At 42.2% G+C, this 22,754-nt stretch overlaps 2 protein-coding genes across 2 annotated transcripts in view; both read right to left on the reverse strand.

The window, feature by feature from the left end:
• The window catches only part of LOC120920162 (NACHT, LRR and PYD domains-containing protein 12-like), a 487,778-nt gene that overhangs the window by 20,162 nt on the left and 444,862 nt on the right, over positions 1-22,754 (reverse strand). Inside the window, exons 15-18 of the mRNA XM_040332082.1 lie at positions 12,453-12,617; positions 5,600-5,764; positions 2,120-2,284; positions 979-1,023 (exon numbers count right to left, since the gene is read on the reverse strand). Of these exons, the coding sequence (XP_040188016.1) occupies positions 979-1,023; positions 2,120-2,284; positions 5,600-5,764; positions 12,453-12,617 (540 nt within the window). The remainder of the gene's footprint in view (positions 1-978; positions 1,024-2,119; positions 2,285-5,599; positions 5,765-12,452; positions 12,618-22,754) is intronic.
• The window catches only part of LOC120920164 (NACHT, LRR and PYD domains-containing protein 3-like), a 29,607-nt gene continuing 22,003 nt past the window's right edge, over positions 15,151-22,754 (reverse strand). Inside the window, exon 6 of the mRNA XM_040332089.1 lies at positions 15,151-16,862. Coding sequence (XP_040188023.1) covers positions 15,151-16,862 — 1,712 coding nt within the window. The remainder of the gene's footprint in view (positions 16,863-22,754) is intronic.

A 22,754-nucleotide genomic window follows, 5' to 3' on the forward strand; every position in this document is an offset into this window, starting at 1 on the left:
TTATTAAAATGCTTATTGAGAGCGCAGTCTTTACCCAAAGGCCTCGATGCGCTCATAAAACCAACATATCCATATACAGAAAACGATCTCTCATTCTAGTAGACAGTAACAATCATAAAACCACGTAACAAAATTTAAAAAGACTTAAAAACAATACTAATGTCTGACCCTAAATAGGGCCATACGCTTGAAAAAATAAAAACGTTTTTAAAAACTTCCTAAACTTTAATAGATCATTCTCAAGTCTCATATATAGAGGTAAGGAATTCCAAAATGGTGATCCTTGTACATCCAACGTCCTCCCTCCGCATTTAGTTTTTTTGAATTTAGGGACGATCAAATTAGCCTGATTAGCAGATCTCAATGATCTGCTAGGAGCGTAGTAGGTGAATTTTTCCTGCAGGTACCCTGGGCCTTTCCCATGGATGGCTTTATGCACAATACAACCCACTTTAAACAAAACCTGTTCAGCAACGGGTAGCCAGTGCAGGGCTTTTAAAGAAGGTGTAATGTGGTCCCGGTGACCCACACCCGTTAATAACCTAGCTGCGGAGTTTTGAATCAGCTGAAGTTTGTGCAAGAGGGTTTTTGGAAGCCCCATATACAAAGCATTACAATAGTCCAGCCGACTGCCGATAAAAGCATTGACCATGGGGAATTTATCCGCTTCATCAATGAAATGAAATGTGGAATGCAGAAGTTTCAGTTGGTAGTAACACAAACTTAACACCTGATTTACCTCTGCCTTTAGTGTCAATTTGGAATCCAAAATGATTCCCAAGTCCCAAACTTGGGTGGCCAGAGATGGAGATGGAATAAACGAGACCGGCCAAGAGGGAAAGTCAGTCAAGCTGGTTTTGCTCTGAGTGCTAATGATGATACATTCAGTTTTGGAGCCGTTTAGTTTTAAATAATTGGCTCCCATCCAGGACTGTATTGTCTCAGACTTATTATCTCAGTCAGTCCTGTTATACTCACTGTAATTTCTCTATCCGGCTTGTTGTCAGAGCTTCCATCAGATTCCTGAAATGAGGACCATTCAGAATGTTATTAGACAGGATCAGTGTCCTCAGTGTCTGGTTATTTCTTATTCCAGATACCAGGTGGGGGCAGGAACTGTCTGCCAGCTGATTCTCAACTAAACTGTAGAAGAAGAGAAGAATGTTACCAGAAGAAAATGAATTTCTCCCACAGGAATGCATGTAACTATTGTGTGTCCTGCTGGTGGAGCGATCGATTCAGAAACGGTCGTGACGCTGTTGATTTTGTCCTGTGACTTCTGGGGAACCCAAAGGCCGTGGCTGGGCTATAGCCAACTGCTCTGGTTACTTGCCATCTGGTAAGAGGCTCATTATTCTCGGTGGAGGGACCTCACGATTTGTTTACATGTCACCGGGTGATTGAAAGATCCATTATTTCAGCACTAGCAACTTTCTAAGGAATCGTTTTCTTTGAATATCACAACAGTAGCTTTTGCCTATGAGTATAAAGACTCTCTTTGGACTTTCTGCTAATTTCCATTCCTTAAAGGAGAGGTTTATCACTTATATCAGCTTGGCGCGGCTTTTTGTTTGTTCAGTGTCCTCAGTGTCTGGTTATTTCTTATTCCAGATACCAGGTGGGGGCAGGAACTGTCTGCCAGCTGATTCTCAACTAAACTGTAGAAGAAGAGAAGAATGTTACCAGAAGAAAATGAATTTCTCCCACAGGAATGCATGTAACTATTAATACATTCCAGACTAGATTAATTGTTAAAATGTTTAAAGTTTTTAGAAAAAGTCAATTTTTATAGATGATAACAGAATGTGTTAAGATTCTAATATTTTGACAACAGTCCGAGATTGGCTACTTAGGGAATCCAAAATTAGAATAATTTTGTTTACATTATCAGAATTTTTTTCATGGTTGGAATTAAAGTTGAAATTTGGGATTGGGTCAATTGTATGTTTGACCCAAATCAAGCCTGTTTGCAAGGTGAGAAAACAATTGCTCTCTCACTTTCCTAGTTGCTATATGTAAACAAACAGCCAGGGACCCCCAGAAGACGTAATCGACCAAACATTAAAATGTCCCAGAATATTATTATTATTATTGTCCCAGTCAGTTCTGTTATACTCACTGTAATTTCTCTATCTGACTTGTTGTCAGAGCTTCCATCAGATCCCTGAAATGAGGACCCTCTAGGGTGTTATATGACAGGTCCAGTGTCCTCAATGTCTGGTTATTTCTTATTCCAGATGCCAGGTGGGGGCAGGAACTGTTTGTCAAGTGATTATAACGCAAACTGTAGAAAAAGAGAAGACTGTTACGAAGAAAGCTCATTTCTCCTCCAGGAATGAATATAACTTTCTTAATTAAAAGAGAGTTCCTTCTCAGACTATTGGATCATGCTGCACTTCCAGGTGATTGGTCACTGGCAAATAGCAAAGATTTAAATCACCCAGAATAACCCCTCCCACTTCTAGCATTGCCTCAGCTTCAGTGCCCATAGATGATGAACCTGTCTCTGAACTCTATAGCAGTGACAGTTTTCCAGATCAGTCTTTATTGATGGTTATATCCCAGAGAGACTGTGCCATGATCCCAGTGGAAAATTGGAGAAAGACTGTAAGCTGCATTGAAATTGGATCCAGCATGTGTCCCTCACTTTGGCAGGTGGGTGCATCTGTTAGTAAGCTGGTGAAGTGCTTTACAGGTCCAGGACCATGGTCCGCTGAGACAAAGCCTGGTCCCAGAGAACTTTGTGGGCACCAAAAGGTAGAGATTGAGCCAGTTCACAGATCTGCTTTGTGTAAAGTGCTAGTGCCCCTGTTGGTGGTGGCCTTTGAGCAACCTGTTAGACTGAGAGTGTGGGTAGAGGTTTCATTTTAATTTAGTATTTTTAGCTAAATTAGCAAATTTTTGGGATCTGCACACCATGCGATCCGCGGATTGAGCCCATAGGAAAGGCCGTGGCTCCGGAGCAGTGGGCATCTTAGTACACCCAGCGGCGGCCTAGGTGAGCTCCCCAGAGTGGCAGACTGATGGGGGAGATGTGGTGGACATTACAGTGTGTGAGATGTGGGGGACATTACAGTGGGAGACATTACAGTGTGTGAGATGTGGTGGACAGTTTACAGTGGTGGTGGGGGAGATGTGGTGGACATAACAGTGGGGGAGATATGGTGGACATTACAATGGGGGGAGATGTGGTGGACATTACAGTGGGGGGAGATGTGGTGGACATTACAGTGGTGGGAGATGTGGTGGACATTACAGTGGGTGAGATGTGGTGGACATTACAGTGGTGGTGAGGGAGATGTGGTGGACATTACAGTGGGGGAGATATGGTGGACATTACAGTGGGGGGAGATGTGGTGGACATTACAGTGGGGGGAGATGTGGTGGACATTACAGTGGTGGGAGATGTGGTGGACATTACAGTGGGGGGAGATGTGGACATTACAGTGGGGTTTATATATGGTGGTGAGCCGAAAAATGATCCGATCCGTGACTCTGATCGGAGGAACGATCCGAACCGTGAGTTTTTTGATCCGTTGCACCCCTAATTCTAACCCAACAGTCCAAGAATTAGCACTCCTGTGTCCTGTGATGCACTAATGTACAATAAAAAAAGATTTTACAGGTAGGTCAAAAATCACATTATTCTCACTATGTATTGAAAGTATTTTTTCCTTATGTGAAGAATTTGAGATCACTTTTTAAAATGTCAATTAAAACTTCAATAAATAGAATTTCATAAGAAATTTTTTATAATGGAGTAGACACCCAATATTGTCCTCCACGTGTGGAGACAATGATATCTCCATACACAGGATGAGCACAGAATACCACTGACTCGTACTGTGCTATAATCTCCTTGTGTATGATGCATAAATCATATTAGCATTGCTAGTGATTGGATGGGATGATTTTTATTGGATATTCTATTTGTTTCTCCTGATAAGAGCTCTATAATTATAAGAAGTATTAGGCAGATTTCTGACATTGAATATTACATATGCAATAATGGGGAGAGCCCCCAACACTGAATAAAAGATCAGCAGAAATGGGGAGATCTTCAAAACTGAATAGTGGATGGTTACAGTGCCTTGAAAAATTCAAATTTTCCAAAATTTGTCATGTTACAACCCAAAACCGAAATGTATTTTATTGGGATTTTATGTGATAGACCAACACACAGTGGCACATAATTGTGAAGTGGAAGGAAAATGATAAATGTTTTTCAATTTTCTTTACAAATAAATATGTGAAAAGTGTGGCATACATTTGTATTCAGCCGCCTTTACTCAGATACCCCTAACTAAAATCTAGTGGAACCAATTACCTTCAGAAGTCACCTAATTAGTAAATAAAGTCCACCTGTGTGTAATTTAATCTCAGTATGAATACAGCTATTCTGTGAAGCCCTCAGAGGTTTGTTAGAGAACCTTAGTGAACAAACAGCATTATGAAAAATCCAAGGAACACACCAGACAGGTCAGGGATAACGTTGTGGAGAAGTTTGAAGCAGGGTTAGGTTATAGAAAAATATCCCAATCTTTAAACATCTCGGCGCTCTGTTCAATCCATCACCGGAAAATGGAAAGAGGCCCATGGTAACTGTGGAGGAGTTGCAGAGATCCACAGCTCAGGTGGGAGAATCTGTCCACAGGACAACTATTAGTGGTGCTCTCCACAAATCTGCCCTTTATGGAAGAGTGACAAGAAGAAAGCCATTGTTAAAAGAAAGACATAAGAAGTCATGTTAGAGTCTGCAAAAGACTTGAGACTGGGGCGAAGGTTCACCTTCCTGCTTGGGACAATGACCCTAAACGTACAGCCAGAGCTACAATGGAATTACACCAAAGCATATTCATGTGTTAGAATGGCCCAGCCAAAGTCCAGACCTAAATCCAATTGAGAATCTGTGGCAAGACTTGAAATTTGCTGTTCACAGATGCTCTCCATCCAATCTGATAGAGCTTGAGATATTTTGCAAATAAGAAAGTGCAAAGCTGGTAAAGACATTCCCAAAAAGACTTAGAGCTGTAATTGCAGCAAAAGGTTATCCTATAAAGTATTGCCTCAGGGGGGCTGAATAAAAATGCACAAATCCCCCCCCCCCCCACACTTTTTAGATATTTATTTGTAAACCATTTCAAAAACCATTTATCATTTTCCTTCCACTTCACAATTATGTGCCACTTTGTGTTGGTCTATCACATAAAATGCCAATAAAATACATTTACGTTTTTAGTTATAACATTACAAAAATGTGGATACTTTTTCAAGGCACTGTATATACAACTAAAGAAATTTGAACGAGCCTCTGATTGCTCATAGCAGCCAGAACAGATTAATCCAGTATATCACATTTTACTATCTTATCTATTTTAATAAGTACCAGACTAAATGTAATGTTTAAATATGTAGCTTTTATAAGAAAAAAATAAATTATTTTGTAGAGAATAACAGTGTGATAAGGTTCTAAGATTTAGACAACAGTCTATATTTGGCTACTTAGGAAGTGCAAAAAAAGATACTTAATGTTTTCAATAGTTTTATTATTTTTTTGGTTAAAATGCTAATCTGTCCCAGTTAGTCATGTTATACTCACAGTAATTCCTCTATCCGGCTTGTTGTCAGAGCTTCCATCAGTTCCCTGAAATGAGGACCCTCCAGATTGTTATCAGACAGGTTTAGTCTCCTCAGTATCTGGGTATTTCTTATTCCAGATGCCAGGTGGGGGCAGGAACTGTCTGTCAGCTGATTATAAGATAATCTGTAGGAAAAAAAAAGTAGAAAATTTAATTTCCCCCCAGGAATGAATATAACTATTCCCTTCATCATTGGTCTCCAAACTACGGCCTGTGGGCTGGATGAAGCCCTTTGCTTACCTTCAGCTGGATTTTTTAAGGAACATTTTAATAATGGAGTAGACCCCCTAATTTTGTCCTCCATGTGTAGAGACAGTGATATATCCATACACAGGATGACCACAGAATACCACTGTAACGAGCCCCTTGCTCGCTCGGTTCCACTCTCCCGACACTCCTCTGCTACTATTGGATCAGATCACAACAACTGATGGTTCGGTCATCCGATGCTCCGGGATTCGAACTACAGCTATGTGCCATTCAAATCCATTTGTGATAGCTCAGAACAAACTTCAGGCAGGCTGTTTGTAAGTTCAAACAGGAATCTGTTTTATTGGACGCACACACTCTTTTATACATAGCAGTTTGAACACCCTGCCCTCAACAACCACTTTCCTATTGGTCAATTGTAAAGTACATTGTAGTTCTCAATTAGGTCCTCTTGGCCATGCAAATGAGGACTTGAAACAGGGTCAGCAGGTATTAGTCCAATAGCTTGAATAGGAGGACTGATATGTGTAATGACACAGAAACCCCAGGGGGTAATTAAAGTACATAAACAAACAGTCAAACACAGAACAATGCTTCTCTTCCAGACCATGAAGACCCACCACTGTGTAATAGATTCAAAGGAGAAATGCTTCAGTATTCCAAGGTTCATGACAATACTCCCCCCTCGGAAAACAGTCCAACAGCCACAGTGGGACCCCGAACGGGTCAACTCAAGGTTGTTGGAAAAGTAGTCTTAAGGTTCCAGGTCCGTCTGCCAGGCCCATAATCGGAAGGCAAGAGACTAGCATTGAGTCCTCTCCAAAAGCCTCTGTCCTGGCTAGGTCTGTCACAACCACTAACATGACTCGTATTGTGCTGTTAGTGTGAGATCGGAATCAGCAGGGGAGGACATCATATGATGTTCTCACAGGATCATAGGGCTCCTGCTCGGCTGTCATATTACAATAAGCCATGCAGGAGGGGGTTAAAGTTAGTTAGAAGTAGGATAGAACAAAGGTCCCTGGGACAGCAGGTCTGGTCTGTTGGGAAGAGGCCGGGTGTCCTCTTCTAGTAATCTGAGTTTATCTGTGTACCATGTCCTTCTGGATCAGTTCAGTGCAGTCAGAGTCACCATCTTTTTTTTCCTCCTTTTTTTGGAGCAGAAGAAGTAGAACATGCATTGGAGGGAGAGTATAGATTAGTCTAAACTGATACCAGGGGATTATTATCTGATGCCAGTGCTACAGGATCTTTGGACCTGGCCACAAATAGAGTACTAGTTTGTTGTTGAATCTGGAGGTCAGGATATACATATCTGACGTCTCCCATTTCTGACATATGAGGTTGAAGATATCAGGATGAAGGGTCCATTTACCTTGATCCAAGTGGCTGAGGTAATCTTCTTTCAAGTTGTCCTTTTCTGTGATGTGGAATGCAGAAATTGTTAGAAGTAATTTCCCATTGATAAGATGATCTGGTTTTCTTTCTTTAAGGTTGCATGACTCCTGGTGCCCTCTTAGTGGTGGATGTAGGCCATGCCAGTGACATTTCCTGACCGTGGCTTGATGGGTTGTCTTTGCTTGATGGAGGTGGTCACCTAGGAGTTTAATCCCCTCGGGTGGGAGTGGCTATGACTAAGGGGTGGGACTGGTCAATTGATGGCTACCTGACGTTGGATTCCACTGCACATGTGCAAACACATATATATTTGAGGGCAATTAGGAGAGGGCTATAATAGACCTTTTACGCTCCGAAAAAGGGGTGCGCCCCAGAAACGCGTCAGGCGTTCCGCCGTTGGGGTACCATCCGCTCCTCGGCATCATCGGGTCCAAGAGACCAGTCTGATTGTTTTGATAAGCGTGTATTCAAGCTCTCTTTGTGAGGAGGACTTTTGCTTTTATTTTATTCAACAAGACCTTTTTATGGCAATGCACTAGGTCGGTGCGCCCTTCTTTTCTTTCTTTTTTGCAGAAGGGGGTCCAGAGTTGTAGAGACAGTCTTACTGCTCTGAGCTCCAAGATGTTGGAGAGTTTGGCTTTCATCAATGACCACATTCTCTGGACTGTGAGGTACTGGAACACTACTCCCTAGCCTGAAAGACTGGCATCTGTTGTTATCACTTTCCAGTGAAATGGAAGAAAGGAAGGGCTTCCCTATTAAGGCTGGACTGGAAATCCACCAAGCTATATAAATCCTTGCTTGGCTGGACAGAAGCATGTAGGTTAGGTAAGTCGAGAGAAGAAGCATGCTTTTTCAAGATCAACAAATGTTGTGCTGGAATGGCCTTAAATGGAAATGAGAGAATGGAATTGCCTCAAAATGAATGAATGAATGAATGAAAAACTTATATAGCGCGGCACATGCGAACTGAATCGCCTCTGGGCGCTTGATGTTTCGTGTCTCATGACATCAAAAGAGCAGAGTTTTTATCCGTCTTCTGAAAGTCAGGTGGTTTTCCTCCAACCGAACGCTGGTTGGTAAAGCATTCCATAGTCTCGGACCTTGAAAAGCAAACCTTCTTTCTCCTTTGGACTTGTATTTGGTTTTTGGAACCTTGACCAGATTTTGGTCAGTGGATCGCAGAACGCGATTAGAATTGTGAGGCTCTATCTTGTCGCAAAGATATTGTGGAGCCTTCCCATGGATGCACTTATGTGTTAGGCAGAGTGCTTTAAATACAATTCTGTCTTTTACTGGCAACCAGTGAAGGGTTCTCAGCGAAGGTGAGATTGATTCCCATGTCCTTTTCCCAGTCACCAGTCTGGCGGCCGTATTCTGTACGACTTGCAGACGAACGATTTGGTACTTTGGGAGCCCGAGGTAAAGGGCATTTGCATAGTCCAGTCTGGAATTCACGATTGTTCCCACCACGACTGCTACGTCTTCTTTGGGGATAAATGGAATAAGTCTGCGTAGTAGGCGCAACAAATGGTGCGATCCACTGACTACTGACCCTATTTGTGCGTCCATTGTCATGAAGGTGTCAAAAATGACTCCTAGACTTTTGACTTTGGAGCTAGGGGTGATGATTTGGCCCAGAATGGGCGGTGGTGTCCAGGTTGTTGCCAGTTGACTCTTTCGGCTGGCGTGAAACATAAGAAGTTCTGTTTTGGATCTATTGAGTTTGAGATAACTCTTAGTCATCCAGTTTTCTATCGATGAGAGACATTTCTCTAAACTGAGATGATGATCCTTTTTGTTGCAGATGCGAAAATACAGTTGCGTATCGTCTGCATAAGAGTGATAAAGTAGTTCTTGGCTACTGATAATATCAAAGAGAGGGCGAAGATAGATGTTGAACAGCACCGGTGACAGGGGGGATCCTTGGGGGACTCCACATGGCACCATGCATTTTTCCGACGTGAAAGATCCCAGTTTCACTATTTGTGATCGGTTTTCAAGAAAGGAGGAAAACCATGGTAAATCACCTTCTGCGATTCTGGCTACCTCGGCCAGGGGGCTACAATGAATCCTAGAACTCTAATGGAGATTATCACAAAAGGATGTGCCCTTCAACCTTATTTCTTGAGCGTGAGTTTTTAGAGAATTTTCCTGTATTGAAGGAAAACCTTTGCTTGGAATGCATCTTGAATCAGACCCAAATGTTTCAGATGGAGAGGGCTGCAGAACAGATTTTTGGAAGTTGATCCCCCAACTGAATACCTGGAGTAGCTGAATTTTCCTGTGGATGTTCACATATAGCTGGAAGGGAGAGGAGTCCTTCAAGAGTCCAGATAACCTACCTATGAACTCAGGGCCAGATCCTCAAAAGGGATACACCGGCGTATCTACTGATACGCCGTCGTATCCCTGTTTCTATCTTTGGAACTGATCCACAGAATCAGTTTCCAATAGATAGGCAGAAGATCCGACATGTGTAAGGGACTTACACTGTCGGATCTTAGGATGCAGTACCGCGGCCGCCGCTGGGGGCATTACTCGTCGAAATGCCGCTTCGGGTATGCAAATTAGCACTTACGGAGATCCACGAAGCGGTTTCCCTTCGTGAAGTCTCTGTAAGTTGTTAGTTTGCAAACGCAAAGATAGGACTGCTTTTACAAAGTGTAAACTGATTACACCTTGTAAAAGTATACCTTTCTTTCCCGCGACGCTGTCTTTTTTTTTTTTTTTTCCGCCGTATCTTTTTTTTTCCCGACGCAACTTTTTTACCCGGCGCGATTCACAAAACTCGGCGCAATGTAATTTTGCGCAATGCACGTCGGGAAAATGACGTTGGGAGCATGCATAGTACGTCCGGCACGGGAGCGCACCTAATTTAAATGGGACTCGGCCCATCAAATTAGGAACGCCTTGCGCCGGACGGATTTAAGTTACACCGCTCAAAATTTCTAGGTAAGTGCTTTGTGGATCGGGCACTTAGGTAGAGATTTTGCGGCGGTGTAACTTAAATGGCTAAAATTAAGTTACGGCGGCTGTTTGTGGATCTGGCCCTCAATGCCCTGAGTCCTTAGAAAGGCAAGAAGAGGAGCTAGGACCTTTATAAATACTCTGGAAGCAGAATATAGGCCAAATGTCAGTGTGACAAACTAGAAATCATTTTCCAATACTGCAATGCGAGAAAAGTGCTCATGGGGCGGATAAATGGGAATATGAAGATAGGCATCTTGGTTGTATGTCAGGAATTTCCTTGTAAGAGAGGAAATAACCAACCTTGAAGAATACATGCAACATTTTTGAATTTGAAGGAATTTGTTAAAGGATTTTAGGTCTAGAATAGGATGAATACCCCCTCTGGGCTTTGGCAATCAGTACAGTGAAATGTTTGTTTAAGATTGAAACAGCAGCATCAACTACCGGGACAGACCACTTATTGGAGAACGTTTTCCACTAAATAAAGCTTGGCAATAACTTTTGAAAAAAAAGGTCCCTCCCACACATATGACGATGTCCCAAATATTTATTCCCTTCTTCCCAAACACCACTGAGACACTTCCCAGGTTAATATTGCCCCCCTAACATTATTCACAAATCACTATTGAGACTCTTGAGCGCCCCTCTTTCCCCAACTACTTACTTTAAGCTCTCCCATTCTCTTAAAAGTGTTTGGTCTACACAGTTTTTAATCCAGTGCTCCTCACCTCCTCACCCCCTGCCCTCAATATCTGCTGAACCCCCTCTAATTCATCCTTATCCAATCTCATCTTTAACTAAGTTAGACAAAATAAATACACAAAAAAACCTACCCCCTTCCTACACTATTAATATTCTCCTAACATTAAGTTATTAAATCTACATAACAATCTACGAACAATTTTAATTCAATGTGTACCATTTTTGCACCATTTTCATACCATAAAAATCAGATACGAAAGGCTGTACATAATCAGAAACGATGACCAAAAGCCTTTGTCGTATGAGAATTTTTGTACATTATTTCCACCCTTGGTTCCGACTTGCTGTGAAACATCAAGAAAAACCGAACAACTGTTCGCCTGATTTTCTTATAGCGTACGTAGCACACTCCTAGGTAGGTGCTGAAGAGCGACTATAGTTTTTGGTATTTCTGCATACCAGGAAGATGGTCAGGTAAAACTTAGAGTGCTCTCTGCCTACCAGGGAGCAGGATATATTGGTTAGGTCTGCTTATTGTGCTCAGGTGCAGCTCAGCTTGTCTGACTGTCCTACACTGGTCCAATAGGGAGGCTTATTGGACAGTGGGAGAAGAACTGGCAAGTAAGTGCACAAGCTTTGTTACAGTTCCGGCTATTGGCAGAGGAAAAGTGCTGCATTTCATGTTGGGATACTGTATAAAAGCCCAGGGTACATGTGCTCAGAGTTAGTGGAGTCGGGGGAGCAGAGTCCGGGAGAAAGAGGGGCGGCTGCCCTCTCCTCCGTGGAGGCTGTTGTGCGGTCCTGGGTGGTCAACCCAGGGGCCTAGAGTCAGAGAGAAGCTGAGCCCAGAGGTCCTGCAGAGCTGACTGAAAGGTAGACACCAGCGAGGATCTGATTCTGCCTACTGTGAGTACAGATCTGTCTCTTTGGTACCAGTGGATGGGTGTCAGTAAGGGGTTGCTAGAGAATATCCTGAAGAGAATCTAGTGTATCAAGTCTGCTGCTAGTGAAATCAAGAGGACTTAAGTCCCCCATACATGTGGCTGTATGGTTAAAGCAATGTGACTGCTTCTACAAATAATCCGGTGAGGCCAAGTGAGAATTGTCCTTATCCATTGTAAATAGTTCCAGTTGGAGTATCCCACTAACCCCTTCTCCCATCCAAGTTCCAAAATAAAATACAAAATACCCTGGACTGGTCACTGAGTAACGAGCAATTGAGAGTAAGGGTGGGACAAGTGGAAACCCCCTGGCAACCAAGCAGAAACACTTAGCAACCAGCTGCAGGTAACCAGGGAGAGGCCTATGAAGTCAACACTCAGCAAGCCCCAGGGGGACAGTGCTACACGCCTTTACTGGCTGGATCATCAGATGAAAATAAAGGAAATAATTCCTAAAAAAGAAAACTATTGCAGCCATCACATCTAAGAATTGGTAAGCTGCAATATAATAAATGTTTGCTTTTGGGTTTAATACTGCTTTAAAATTGTCCCAGAATATTATTGTCTCAGTCAGTCCTGTTATACTCACTGTAATTCCTCTATCCGGCTTGTTGGCAGAGCTTCCATCAGATCCCTGAAATGAGGACCCTCCAGATTGTTCACAGACAGGTCCAGTCTCCTCAGTGTCTGGTTATTTCTTATTACAGATGCCAGGTGTGGGCAGGAACTATCTGTCAGGTGATTTCTATCCAATCTGTAGACGAAGAGAAGAATGTTACCAGAGGAAAATAAATTTCTCTTCTGGAAGTGAATGTAACCCTCTAAATCAGAGGTCTCCCAACACTTCAGTACGAGGGCTACATCTTATTGTATATTTTACAAGTATTCATAGGCTGAAAAAAAAATAATGAATACAAGTTAAATAAATAATTAGGTTTTATATGGATCTTTTTGTATTCAACATAATATTATTCAGGAACAATTTAAAATAACTTTAGTAAAACAAAGCAAAGTACCCCCTTACATCTGTATCCCCATGAGATTCCACTCTTACATCATGGTCCCCATTGGAGTCCCCCTTACATCAGAATCTCATCAGAGCTTCCCTTTACATTAGTGACCCCCATCAGAGTCCAGTCTTATATCAGGGTCTCCATCAGAGCCCAGTCTTATATCAGGGTCTCCATCAGAGCCCAGTCTTTAATCAGGGTCTCCATCAGAGCTCAGTCTTATATCAGGGTCTCCATCAGACCCCAGTCTTGTATCAGGGTCTCCATCAGAGTCCAGTCTTATATCAGGGTCTCCATCAGAGCCCAGTCTTATATCAGGGTCTCCATCAGACCCCAGTCTTGTATCAGGGTCTCCATCAGAGACGTGTGTGGGCTTTAACGATGCTCAGAAGCAAGTTATGACACAGGAGCGCTCGTTCTGGTAAAACTACCAGCAAATTCATCACGCTGTAACAGACGGAAAAGCACGAATCGTCTTTTACTAACACAAAATCAGCAAAAGCAGCCCCAAGGGTGGCGTCATCCACATGGAACTTCCCCTTTTGAGTGCCATCGTACGTGTTGTATGTCACCACGCTTTGCTAGAGCATTTTTTTTTCACTATCGTGTGCAGGCAACTTTTTTTTAATGATGAAGTAGAAAAAAAAATCGTTTTTTCTAGAGGCTTAAAAAACGTCGTTTTTTACCACCCGGAAAATGATCGTGTGTACGCGGCATTATATGCAAGTTATTGTCATAAAAATTGTTTGGGGACCCGGGTCCTTCCCCAGGGGATATGTATCAATGCAAAAAAAGTTTTAAAAACGTCAAAAAAACATTTGTTCTGGAGCAGTGATTTTAATAATGCTTAACCACTTAAGGACCGCCTCCTTGCACATTTAAGTCGACAGAATGGCACGGCTGGGCACAAGCACGTACAGGTACATTCTCTTTAAGTGCCCAGCTACAGGTCGTGGGCGCGCACCCGCGACCCGGTCCGAAGCTCCGTGACCGTAGGACCCGCGGACCCGATCGCCGCTGGAGTCCCGCGAGCTGAAGAACGGGGAGAGGTGTGTGTAAACACAGCTTCCCCGTTCTTCACTGTGGCGCCGTGATCGATCGTGTGTTCCCTTTTATAGGGAAACACAATCGATGACATCACACCTACAGCCACACCCCCCTACAGTTAGAAACAGACATGAGGTCACACATAACCCCTTCAGCGCCCCCTAGTGGTTAACTCCCAAACTGCAATTGTCATTTTCACAGTAAACAATGCATTTTTAATGCATTTTTTGCTGTGAAAATTACAATGGTGCCAAAAATGTGTCAAAATTGTCCGAAGTGTACGCCATAATGTCGCAGTCACGAAAAAAATCGCCATTAGTAGTAAAAAAAAAAAATTATAAAAATGCAATAAAACTATCCCCTATTTTGTAAACGCTATAAATTTTGCACAAACCAACCGATAAACGCTTATTGCGATTTTTTTTACCAAAAATAGGTAGAAGAATACGTATCGGCCTAAACTGAGGATTTTTTTTATATATATTTTATATATTTTATATATTCTTCTCTACCCAGAAGCACTGATCACGCCCCCAAATAAGGCCGCCACATCGCCACTTTACTCACTGACCGTACTTGTTCTGGCCGGCCAAAACCTGTTTTACCTTGTTCCAACACTGGCTCTACACTGCCCTGCAGTGATTAGACACACAAGGGATTTATGATTTATTCCAATCAAAAGCAGGGGGTGGGGATTGTGCCTCTCCAGACATTCCAAGCCAGGGTAAGTACTATGAGTAAAGCAGCAATGTGATGGCCTTTTTTGGGGGCATCAGATCGTCCGGGGGGGGAGGGGGGGTGGCTGTGTCAGTTTCATTCCGGGACACTGTATTGTCCTGGAATGAAGGTGACCGGGACCCGGGACAGACCTGCAAAATGCGGGCAATTCAGGACATGTGGTCACCCTAGTGTGATCATCAGTAAATGGATGGAAAATTTCCTGGTGGGGTCACACATAAGAAGGAAGTTACATGCAGTGCTGAGCTCTTATAACACTGTAAGGTCAAAGCAGAGACAATGTTGTCACTGTAATGTGTCTGTTATAGACACCCCATAGACTGGATTCTGTTGCCTTTTCTCATCTGTTCATTCTGTGCTGTTATCAATAAATACATAAAGTACACATTTTGTATAACATAAAACAAGTAACACAAATAATTAGTAATTTCTCTAATGGATTTGATGATCATTTCAATTTAACACAGAAATTTGATTATTCATTGTTATTCTTTACCTCAAACTCTTGATGTTGTGTAGAGCCGGTATAAACTTCCTCACACCTTCACTCTGAATATTACATGAACTTATATTTACTTCTTCTGTCTCTCTGCAGGACTGAAGAATAAAAGACAGCACAGAGCAGACCAGAGGGCTGAGGGGGACATGAGAAAAGTCAACTTTGTTTGATCCAATATATTGTGACACCAGAGCCTTATTCCTGCTCTCATAGAGATAGTAGAATACATTAAGATCTCTGTTGCCTCTCATGGGTTTGTCAGGTGTTTGTTCTGGTATTTTCTTCTGGATCCAGGAGATGACATGTCTGGCAGCCTGAGTAGACAATTCTCCCACATGAGACTTTAACATGGATCTAGTAGAAGAGTCTGAGAGACCGCAGAGGAAACGGAGGAGTATTTCAGCACGGCCGTCTTTGTAAGATTCAGCATCATCAAGTGTTTTCTGTAATCTGTCAGGATTATAATTAATAAAATGGACTAAAGCAGCAAAAAACTCCTGAAGTGTGAGATGTAAGAAGGTGAAATCCACATCAGGAGGCTGACCAGATTCCATCATGAAAGATGAGAAGAGATGATTATCATTTCTCACATTAAATGACACCAGATCACGCTCATCAAACACAATTATGTGATTCATGACTCCATGCTCTGCCATCCACCCAATAGAGGTCAGCAGTTCCCGGGCAGTGTGACCACCATCTTTATTCTGGCTGTGATTGGCCAGAATGTTGGAGACAAAAGTCACAAAGAGTTGTGTCACTGTTTTGGGTAATGATGTCATCAGCTGATCAGTGATTGTTGGTTGGAATCTGAAGCACATTGATAACACTGTACAGATGATCCAGCAGTATGATGGGATATAACAGAAAGTGTACAGTGTGTCATTCTCCTGCACATAATGAAAAGCCTTTCCTGACAATTCCTCATTTCCAAAGAAATTATTAAAGAAGATCAGTCGGTCTCCATGGAGAAATCCCATGATCTCAACTATTCTCTGGAAAACACCGGTATCAACTGATGCCAGTCTGGTTGGGCGGCTGGTTATCAGTACAGAGCAACCCTTAAGAAGTCTCTGCCTCACCAAACTGACCACAATCTCACCGAAATGTGATCTCTGTTTTGGATTTGACAGTTTACTTGATCTGAAATCCATTTGGTGAATACTTTTATCTAAGCCATCAAATATAAACAGAAGTCTCTCTGGATCTTGTAAAATATTTCCAATCTGACTCTCCAGATGTGGATATTGATGAAGAATCATCTCCTCCAAGCTGACCTCTCCCAGTCTATTAAGGTCCCGGAATCTGAAGAAGAAGAGAAAGGCAAATCTCTGGTAGTGTTTTCCGGTCACCCAGTCATAGACAAACTTCTGCATCAGTGTGGTCTTCCCTATTCCTGGCACTCCGCTCACCATTACTGCGTGTGGTACACAATGTGATTGGTGGTTCCATCTGAATAGCTTGTTGGGGGAAATGTGTTCCAGTCCACTTTGTGTTTCCTTCAAGCATTCTTCATGTTTTACCCCAGTCTGTATTAGCTCATTCTGGGGACGTTCCCTGAACTGATCAGTGGCGACTACAATCAGGTTCACATAACGCTCATTGATGAGGAATGTTTGTGGTTCCAGGGTAGTTCCTGGGGGTCTATGCTCCACTAGAGTCTCAGTCTTCTCCATCAGATGTTGTTTGTGCTTTTCTTGAATATCTAAGAATAGATTTTAAATATTGTATAACTCAAGTAAAAGCAGAAATTGACAATGTAATTTTTAGTCTAAGCTAAATTTTAACTTATGAGCATAGTTCTTTGGGAATTTACTATAAATAAATGTAATCTTAATTAAAATGAAATGAGTATTACGGTACAAATTTAAAGAGTAACTCAACTTTTGTTGAGAGAAAACTCCCTTAATGCCAGGTACACACGATCAGAATTTCCGTCAACAAATGACGATGTGAGCTTTTGGTCAGATTTTCCGACCGTGTGTAGGCTCCATCAGACTTTTGCTGTTGGAATTTCCGACAACAAATGGTTGAGAGCTGGTTCTCTATTTTTCCGACGGCAACATTTCTTAATGAAAATTCCGACTTTTCTACGCATGTCAGTGTTCCCTGCGTCTCTAAGTCTGTTAATATCCCATATAGTACCGCAATTCCATGTTTTAATGGTTTTCCGATGGAGCATAATTTTTCTATTGAGTTTAATGTTTTATCATCTCTTATCGGCTGTGGTAAGGTGCTCACAAAATGTTTTAATTGAAAGTATTCCCAATCACTAAAATGTTGAACACCTTCCTGTGTTTGGAGATCGTTTCTTGACCTTATTTTCCCTTGTGTAACCACTTCCCCTAATCTTTTAGTACCCAAATACTTTCCCATTCGTGTCTTGTTGCCTGGTGGAAAAAAAATTGTGCCTGCTAATGGGATTAATGGGGAATTATATTCCCACTTTTCCCGCCTATATAGTGTGTCCCATATTTTAAATACATTCTTCGTTATGTTGTGTGTGTCCGTTCCCCCTTTTTCTAAATTTAGGTGGAATCCAGACATTCTTATTTAATTGTGTCAAACTTTTTGTGTCTTCCATCTGTGCCCACTTCTTTTTAGTGTATATGTTTGTCTATTCAGCTAACCTTGCTAAAATTACGGCCTGGTAATATCTTTTTATGTCTGTGAGCGCCAACCCCCCAGTTTTTTTTTTTTTTACTTAGAATAGTATAGTTTACTCTGTCCTTTTTACCCTGCCAAATATATTTCAAGATTATAGTTTTTATCATCTTGAAAAAGCTTTGTGGAATTCTTATAGGGAGCATTTGGAACTTGTAAATAATTTTCGGTAAAATCATCATTTTAAATGCGTTGATCCTACCTACCCAGGAGATCGGTCTCTTTGCTAGATTTTTCAGATCTTGTTTTATTTCATTGACTAATAGAATATAATTAGCCACGTACAGTTTTTCTACTCTAGGTGTAATCTTTATTCCTAAGTATGTTAATGTTTTTTTTCCCCAAATAAATGGAAATTCTTTCTGTAAGTCTTTTTCTTCTTTTGCATCTATTCCCAAATTCAGGGTTACCGTTTTTGTAGGATTGATTTTAAAATTAGAAAGTTCCCCATATTTTTTTATTTCTGTCATTACATTGCGAAGAGAGAGTCCAGGCTTGGTCACATATAGGAGTATGTCGTCTGCGTATGCCGCAACCTTGTGCTCCTCCTCTCCCACTCTCACCCCCCCTATACCCAGATTGCTCCATATCCTGGCCAGTAATGGTTCCAACGATATTACATACAGGAGGGGCGAGAGCGGGCAGCCCTGTCTGGTTCCGTTCATCATTTCAAACTCAGACGACACACTCCCATTGACCTTCACTCTTGCCGTCGGGTAATTATATAGGTTTTCCACCCATTTCATGTATCTAGGTCCCAATCCTGTAGTTCACAAAGTTTCCATCATAAACCCCCAGTCGACTCTGTCAAAAGCTTTTTCAGCATCTATTGACATGAGTGCGACTGGGGGTTTCTTCTTTTCATCCTCCTGTAAAAGCAGTAGGGTTCTTAGACTATTATCCCTCCCTTATCCCCCTATTACGAATCCCGTCTGATCTGCGTTTATTAAGTCCGGCATTAATGCCTTTATCCTCGTTGCCAATATTTTTGCATAAACCTTAATGTCAGCATTTAATAATGATATTGGACGATAATTGGAACAAAGAGTACCATCTTTTCCCGTTTTAGGAATAATTGAAATATTGGCAAGGAGAGATTCTTTCCTTATTTCTTCCTTTTCTCCCAATCTATTGAAATAGTTGCATAGCTCTGGGACCAAGAGTTCTTTACATTTTTTATAGTACTTAATCGGTAACCCGTCCGGGCCTGGACTCTTACCTCCAGATGTTTCTTGGATGGCTTTATGGATTTCCCCCTGCGTTATTGGGTCATCTAGGAGTTCGGCATTATCTTGCGACGGCTTTGGTAAATTAACTTACTCTAAGTATTCCTTAATTTTTATTTTCCTAGTTTCTTTCTGCTCCTGAATTTCTCCCTTTCTAATGGAATACAATGCGCTATAAAAGGTCTGAAAGGCCAAAGCAATTTCAGAGATCTTGTATTTTATCTGCCCTACTTGTTTTTTTATTTTTTCAATATAGTTTATGTTTTTTTTTCCTTAGATAATCTAGCAAGATATTTCCCCGGTTTATTTCCCCATTTGTATCTTTCTTTTGCTACGTTCTTGAATATGTTTCTGGTTTCGAGTTCCATCAAGTCTCTAAGTTGGGCCCTTTTTATGACTATTTTCTGATATGTTTCACTTTCTCCTTGGTTTTTATGTTTTTGTTCAAGGTCTTGTAACTCCCTTATTATATTTTATGTTTGCTTCTCTTGCCTTTTTTTTCAATGCCCCTATAGAGATTAACTTACCCCTAATGCATGCCTTATGGGCTTCCCATATTGTTGCAGAACTAACGTCCGGTGTATTATTTGTCAAGAAATATTTTTTTACTATGTCACTTACTTCTATATCGTCTATCAGATCTTCGTTTAAATTCCACATCCCTTTTCTTTGTTCTATATCATTGAAACGTATTCTAACTATTACCGGGGCGTGGTCAGAGATTGAAATAAAATCTATTGAGGTTTTATTTACATATTCCAATACACAGTGATCTACCATTAGATAATCTAATCTTGAGTACGTGTCGTGCACAGATGAATGATGTGTATACCGTATTTTCCGGCGTATAAGACGACTTTCTGGATGCAAAAAAATGCATCCAAAGTCGGGGGTCGTCTTATACGCCGGGTACGGTCTCCGTGCTGCTGCGAGCGTCAATGATTTAAAAGACGCTCCTTCTCAGTGTGTTCTGTGATAGGCGGAACACAAATCTTTCCAGCAGCGCCTCTGTTCTGTGTTCCTCCTATCACAGATGCCTTCTCATCCTCGGACGAGATGAGAAGACGTCCGTGATAGGCGGAACACAAAACAGAGGCGCTGCTGGGAAGATTTGTTTTCCGCCTAACACAGGACAGTCTGAGGAGAAGGTGCGTCTTTTAAATCATTGACGCTCGCAGCACGGAGACTGTCACCACACCGCACCGCCTGCTATTCAGAAAAAAAGTGAGTAAATGCACCGTTTGCAGTGATGGCACAGAGAGGGGGCAAGTGATGGCACAGAGAGGGGGCAAGTGATGGCACAGTGAGCAAGTGATGGCACAGAGAGGAGGCAAGTGATGGCACAGAGAGGGGGCAAGTGATGGCACAGAGAGGGGGCAAGTGATGGCGCAGAGAGGGGCAAGTGATGGCACAGTGAAGGGCAAGTGATGGCACAGTGAGGGGCAAGTGATGTAATGGCACAGTGAGGAATGTAATGTAATGGCACAGTGAGATTTGAAAAAGCCTGTTTCTGTCAGCGGTTCTGGCTCCCCCTCAGCTTCCAGAAAGACTAGTAAGAAGGGGGTAGTCTTATACAGTGAGTATATCCCAAAACCAAAATTTTTCCTGGAAAATTAGGAGGTCGTCTTATACGCCCAGTCGTCTTATACGCCGGAAAATACGGTAGTCCCTTTTATTGGGATATGCAATTCTCCACGGGTCTATTAATTGATGGTTGAACATTTTTTTTTTCAATAATTGCAGTTGCTTAGAATCTCGCATCTGTGCACCAGACGTACTATCAAGTTGATGTTCCAATGTAAAATTAAAGTCACCTGCTAGCATTACATAACCTTGCTTAAAATCCATTAGTGCATTTAGAATCCCCCTAAGATATTTTTAGGGGTGTTTATTGGGGCAGTATATGTTTGCTAGCGTATATTTTTTCCCTTGTAGGGCCCCTCTTAAAAACAGGTAACGACCCTCTGGGTCAACTCTTCTTTCTTCCACCTTAAAGCTAATATTTTTCCCTATTTGAAAATTTTACGCCGTTTGCGTAAGTCGTCCGTGAATGGGGCTGGACGTAATTTATGTTCACGTCGAAACCAATACGTCCTTGCGGCGTACTTTGGAGCAATGCACACTGGGATATGTACACGGACGGCGCATGCGCCGTTCGTAAAAAACGTCAATCACGTTGGGTCACCAATCATTTCCATAAAACACGCCCTCATCCTCATTTGAATTAGGCGTGCTTACGCCGGCCCCATTTACGCTACGCCGCCGTAAGTTAGGAGGCAAGCGCTTTGTGAATACAGTACTTGCCTCTCTGACTTAAGGCGCCTTAAAGATGCGGCACCCTATCTGAATCTAGCTATATTTCTGCAGAATATCTTTCAATTTCTTTTAGGACCATATGTCTTTTTTTCTGGGGAACAGAGGCCTCTTACATTGTATGTAATAAAGTTTACATTAGACATTTTTTTTTTCTTTCTCTCCTTCCTCCCTCATTCAGACAGATAACCGAACCTTTATTTTCCTCCTCCCACCCTCCCCTATCCTCCCCCTTCATTCCCTCCCCACCCTTTGTTGATGGGGTTCGCCCCCCCTGCTTGTCCCCATCCATGTTCTCTATTCCGTAGAGTTCCCCAGGTTCCCCTGTGTATCACCAAAAAATGTGTGGGGGGTGCTCACCTTATGTAGTGCATCTGTGCCTAAAAGTTCTTATTTAGTTACAAAAAGTATTTTATTGATAGTTAAATTTAGTTTAGCAATAGTTATTGTACCCCCGTGGACCCAGGGATCGGGAGGAACTCTGTGTGCTTACCCCCCTTAGGACCGATAGTGTCTAAGTGAGCACTGTACTTTTCTTAGCCTTTTTTACACCTTAGAAATGTTCAGCTATTCGCCTAATGCTTCAATTCTGCCACTTGGTGGCCTGTTGTTTCTTTCCCTTTTTCTGTTTCTTGTGATGGTTTCCGTCTCCTACAGCACTAACTCTTTACTCTCCCTTTCTCTGGAGCTGATTCTCATCCATCCTTACCGCTCTCATTTCTTTCTCCCTCCCTACTCTGTTTTCTCCCCCCTCCCCACACCCTGCTTTTCTCCCCCCACTTTCTTTTGGACTGGGCTAATGCAGATTAGATTGATGTAATTTCCTCTCAATGATACCATGATGCTGCTTGACCACATAACCTTATCTTCCTTTAACTGCAGGGGCTTCAATACTCCGGAGAAGCGCAGTCAGATCTTATACCATTTCCACAATGCCAGAACTAAAATTTTGCTACTGCAGGAGACCCATTTTCAGGGCTTGTCTATCCCGACCCTTAATAATCCCCATTACACCAATGGTATCACAGCACAAACCCGCAGGCGAAGTCCAAGGGAGTATCCATAGCCTTTCACAAATCATTCCATCCCGAAGTCTTAGACTCCCTTGTTCACCCCCTAGGCCGGTATCTGTTTCTTAAATTAAAATCTAACTCTTCTATCTTCACAGTGGCTAATGTATATGGACCAAACCAAGACCAGGGGAGCTTCCTGTCCGTGGTTCTGAACAAGTTTCTCTCTTTTGGCGTTCCCTGTTTCATTCTAGGTGGTGACCTCAATGTGGTCCTCTCTCCAGCCGTGGATACTTCCTCGGGTAAGTTCTCCATGTCCCACACCACTCTCACACACATAAAATCACTCCTGCATTCTGCACAATTGGTGGATGTCTGGCGAGT

This window comes from Rana temporaria, chromosome 13 (assembly GCF_905171775.1).
Source record: "Rana temporaria chromosome 13, aRanTem1.1, whole genome shotgun sequence".
Taxonomy (NCBI): domain Eukaryota; kingdom Metazoa; phylum Chordata; class Amphibia; order Anura; family Ranidae; genus Rana; species Rana temporaria.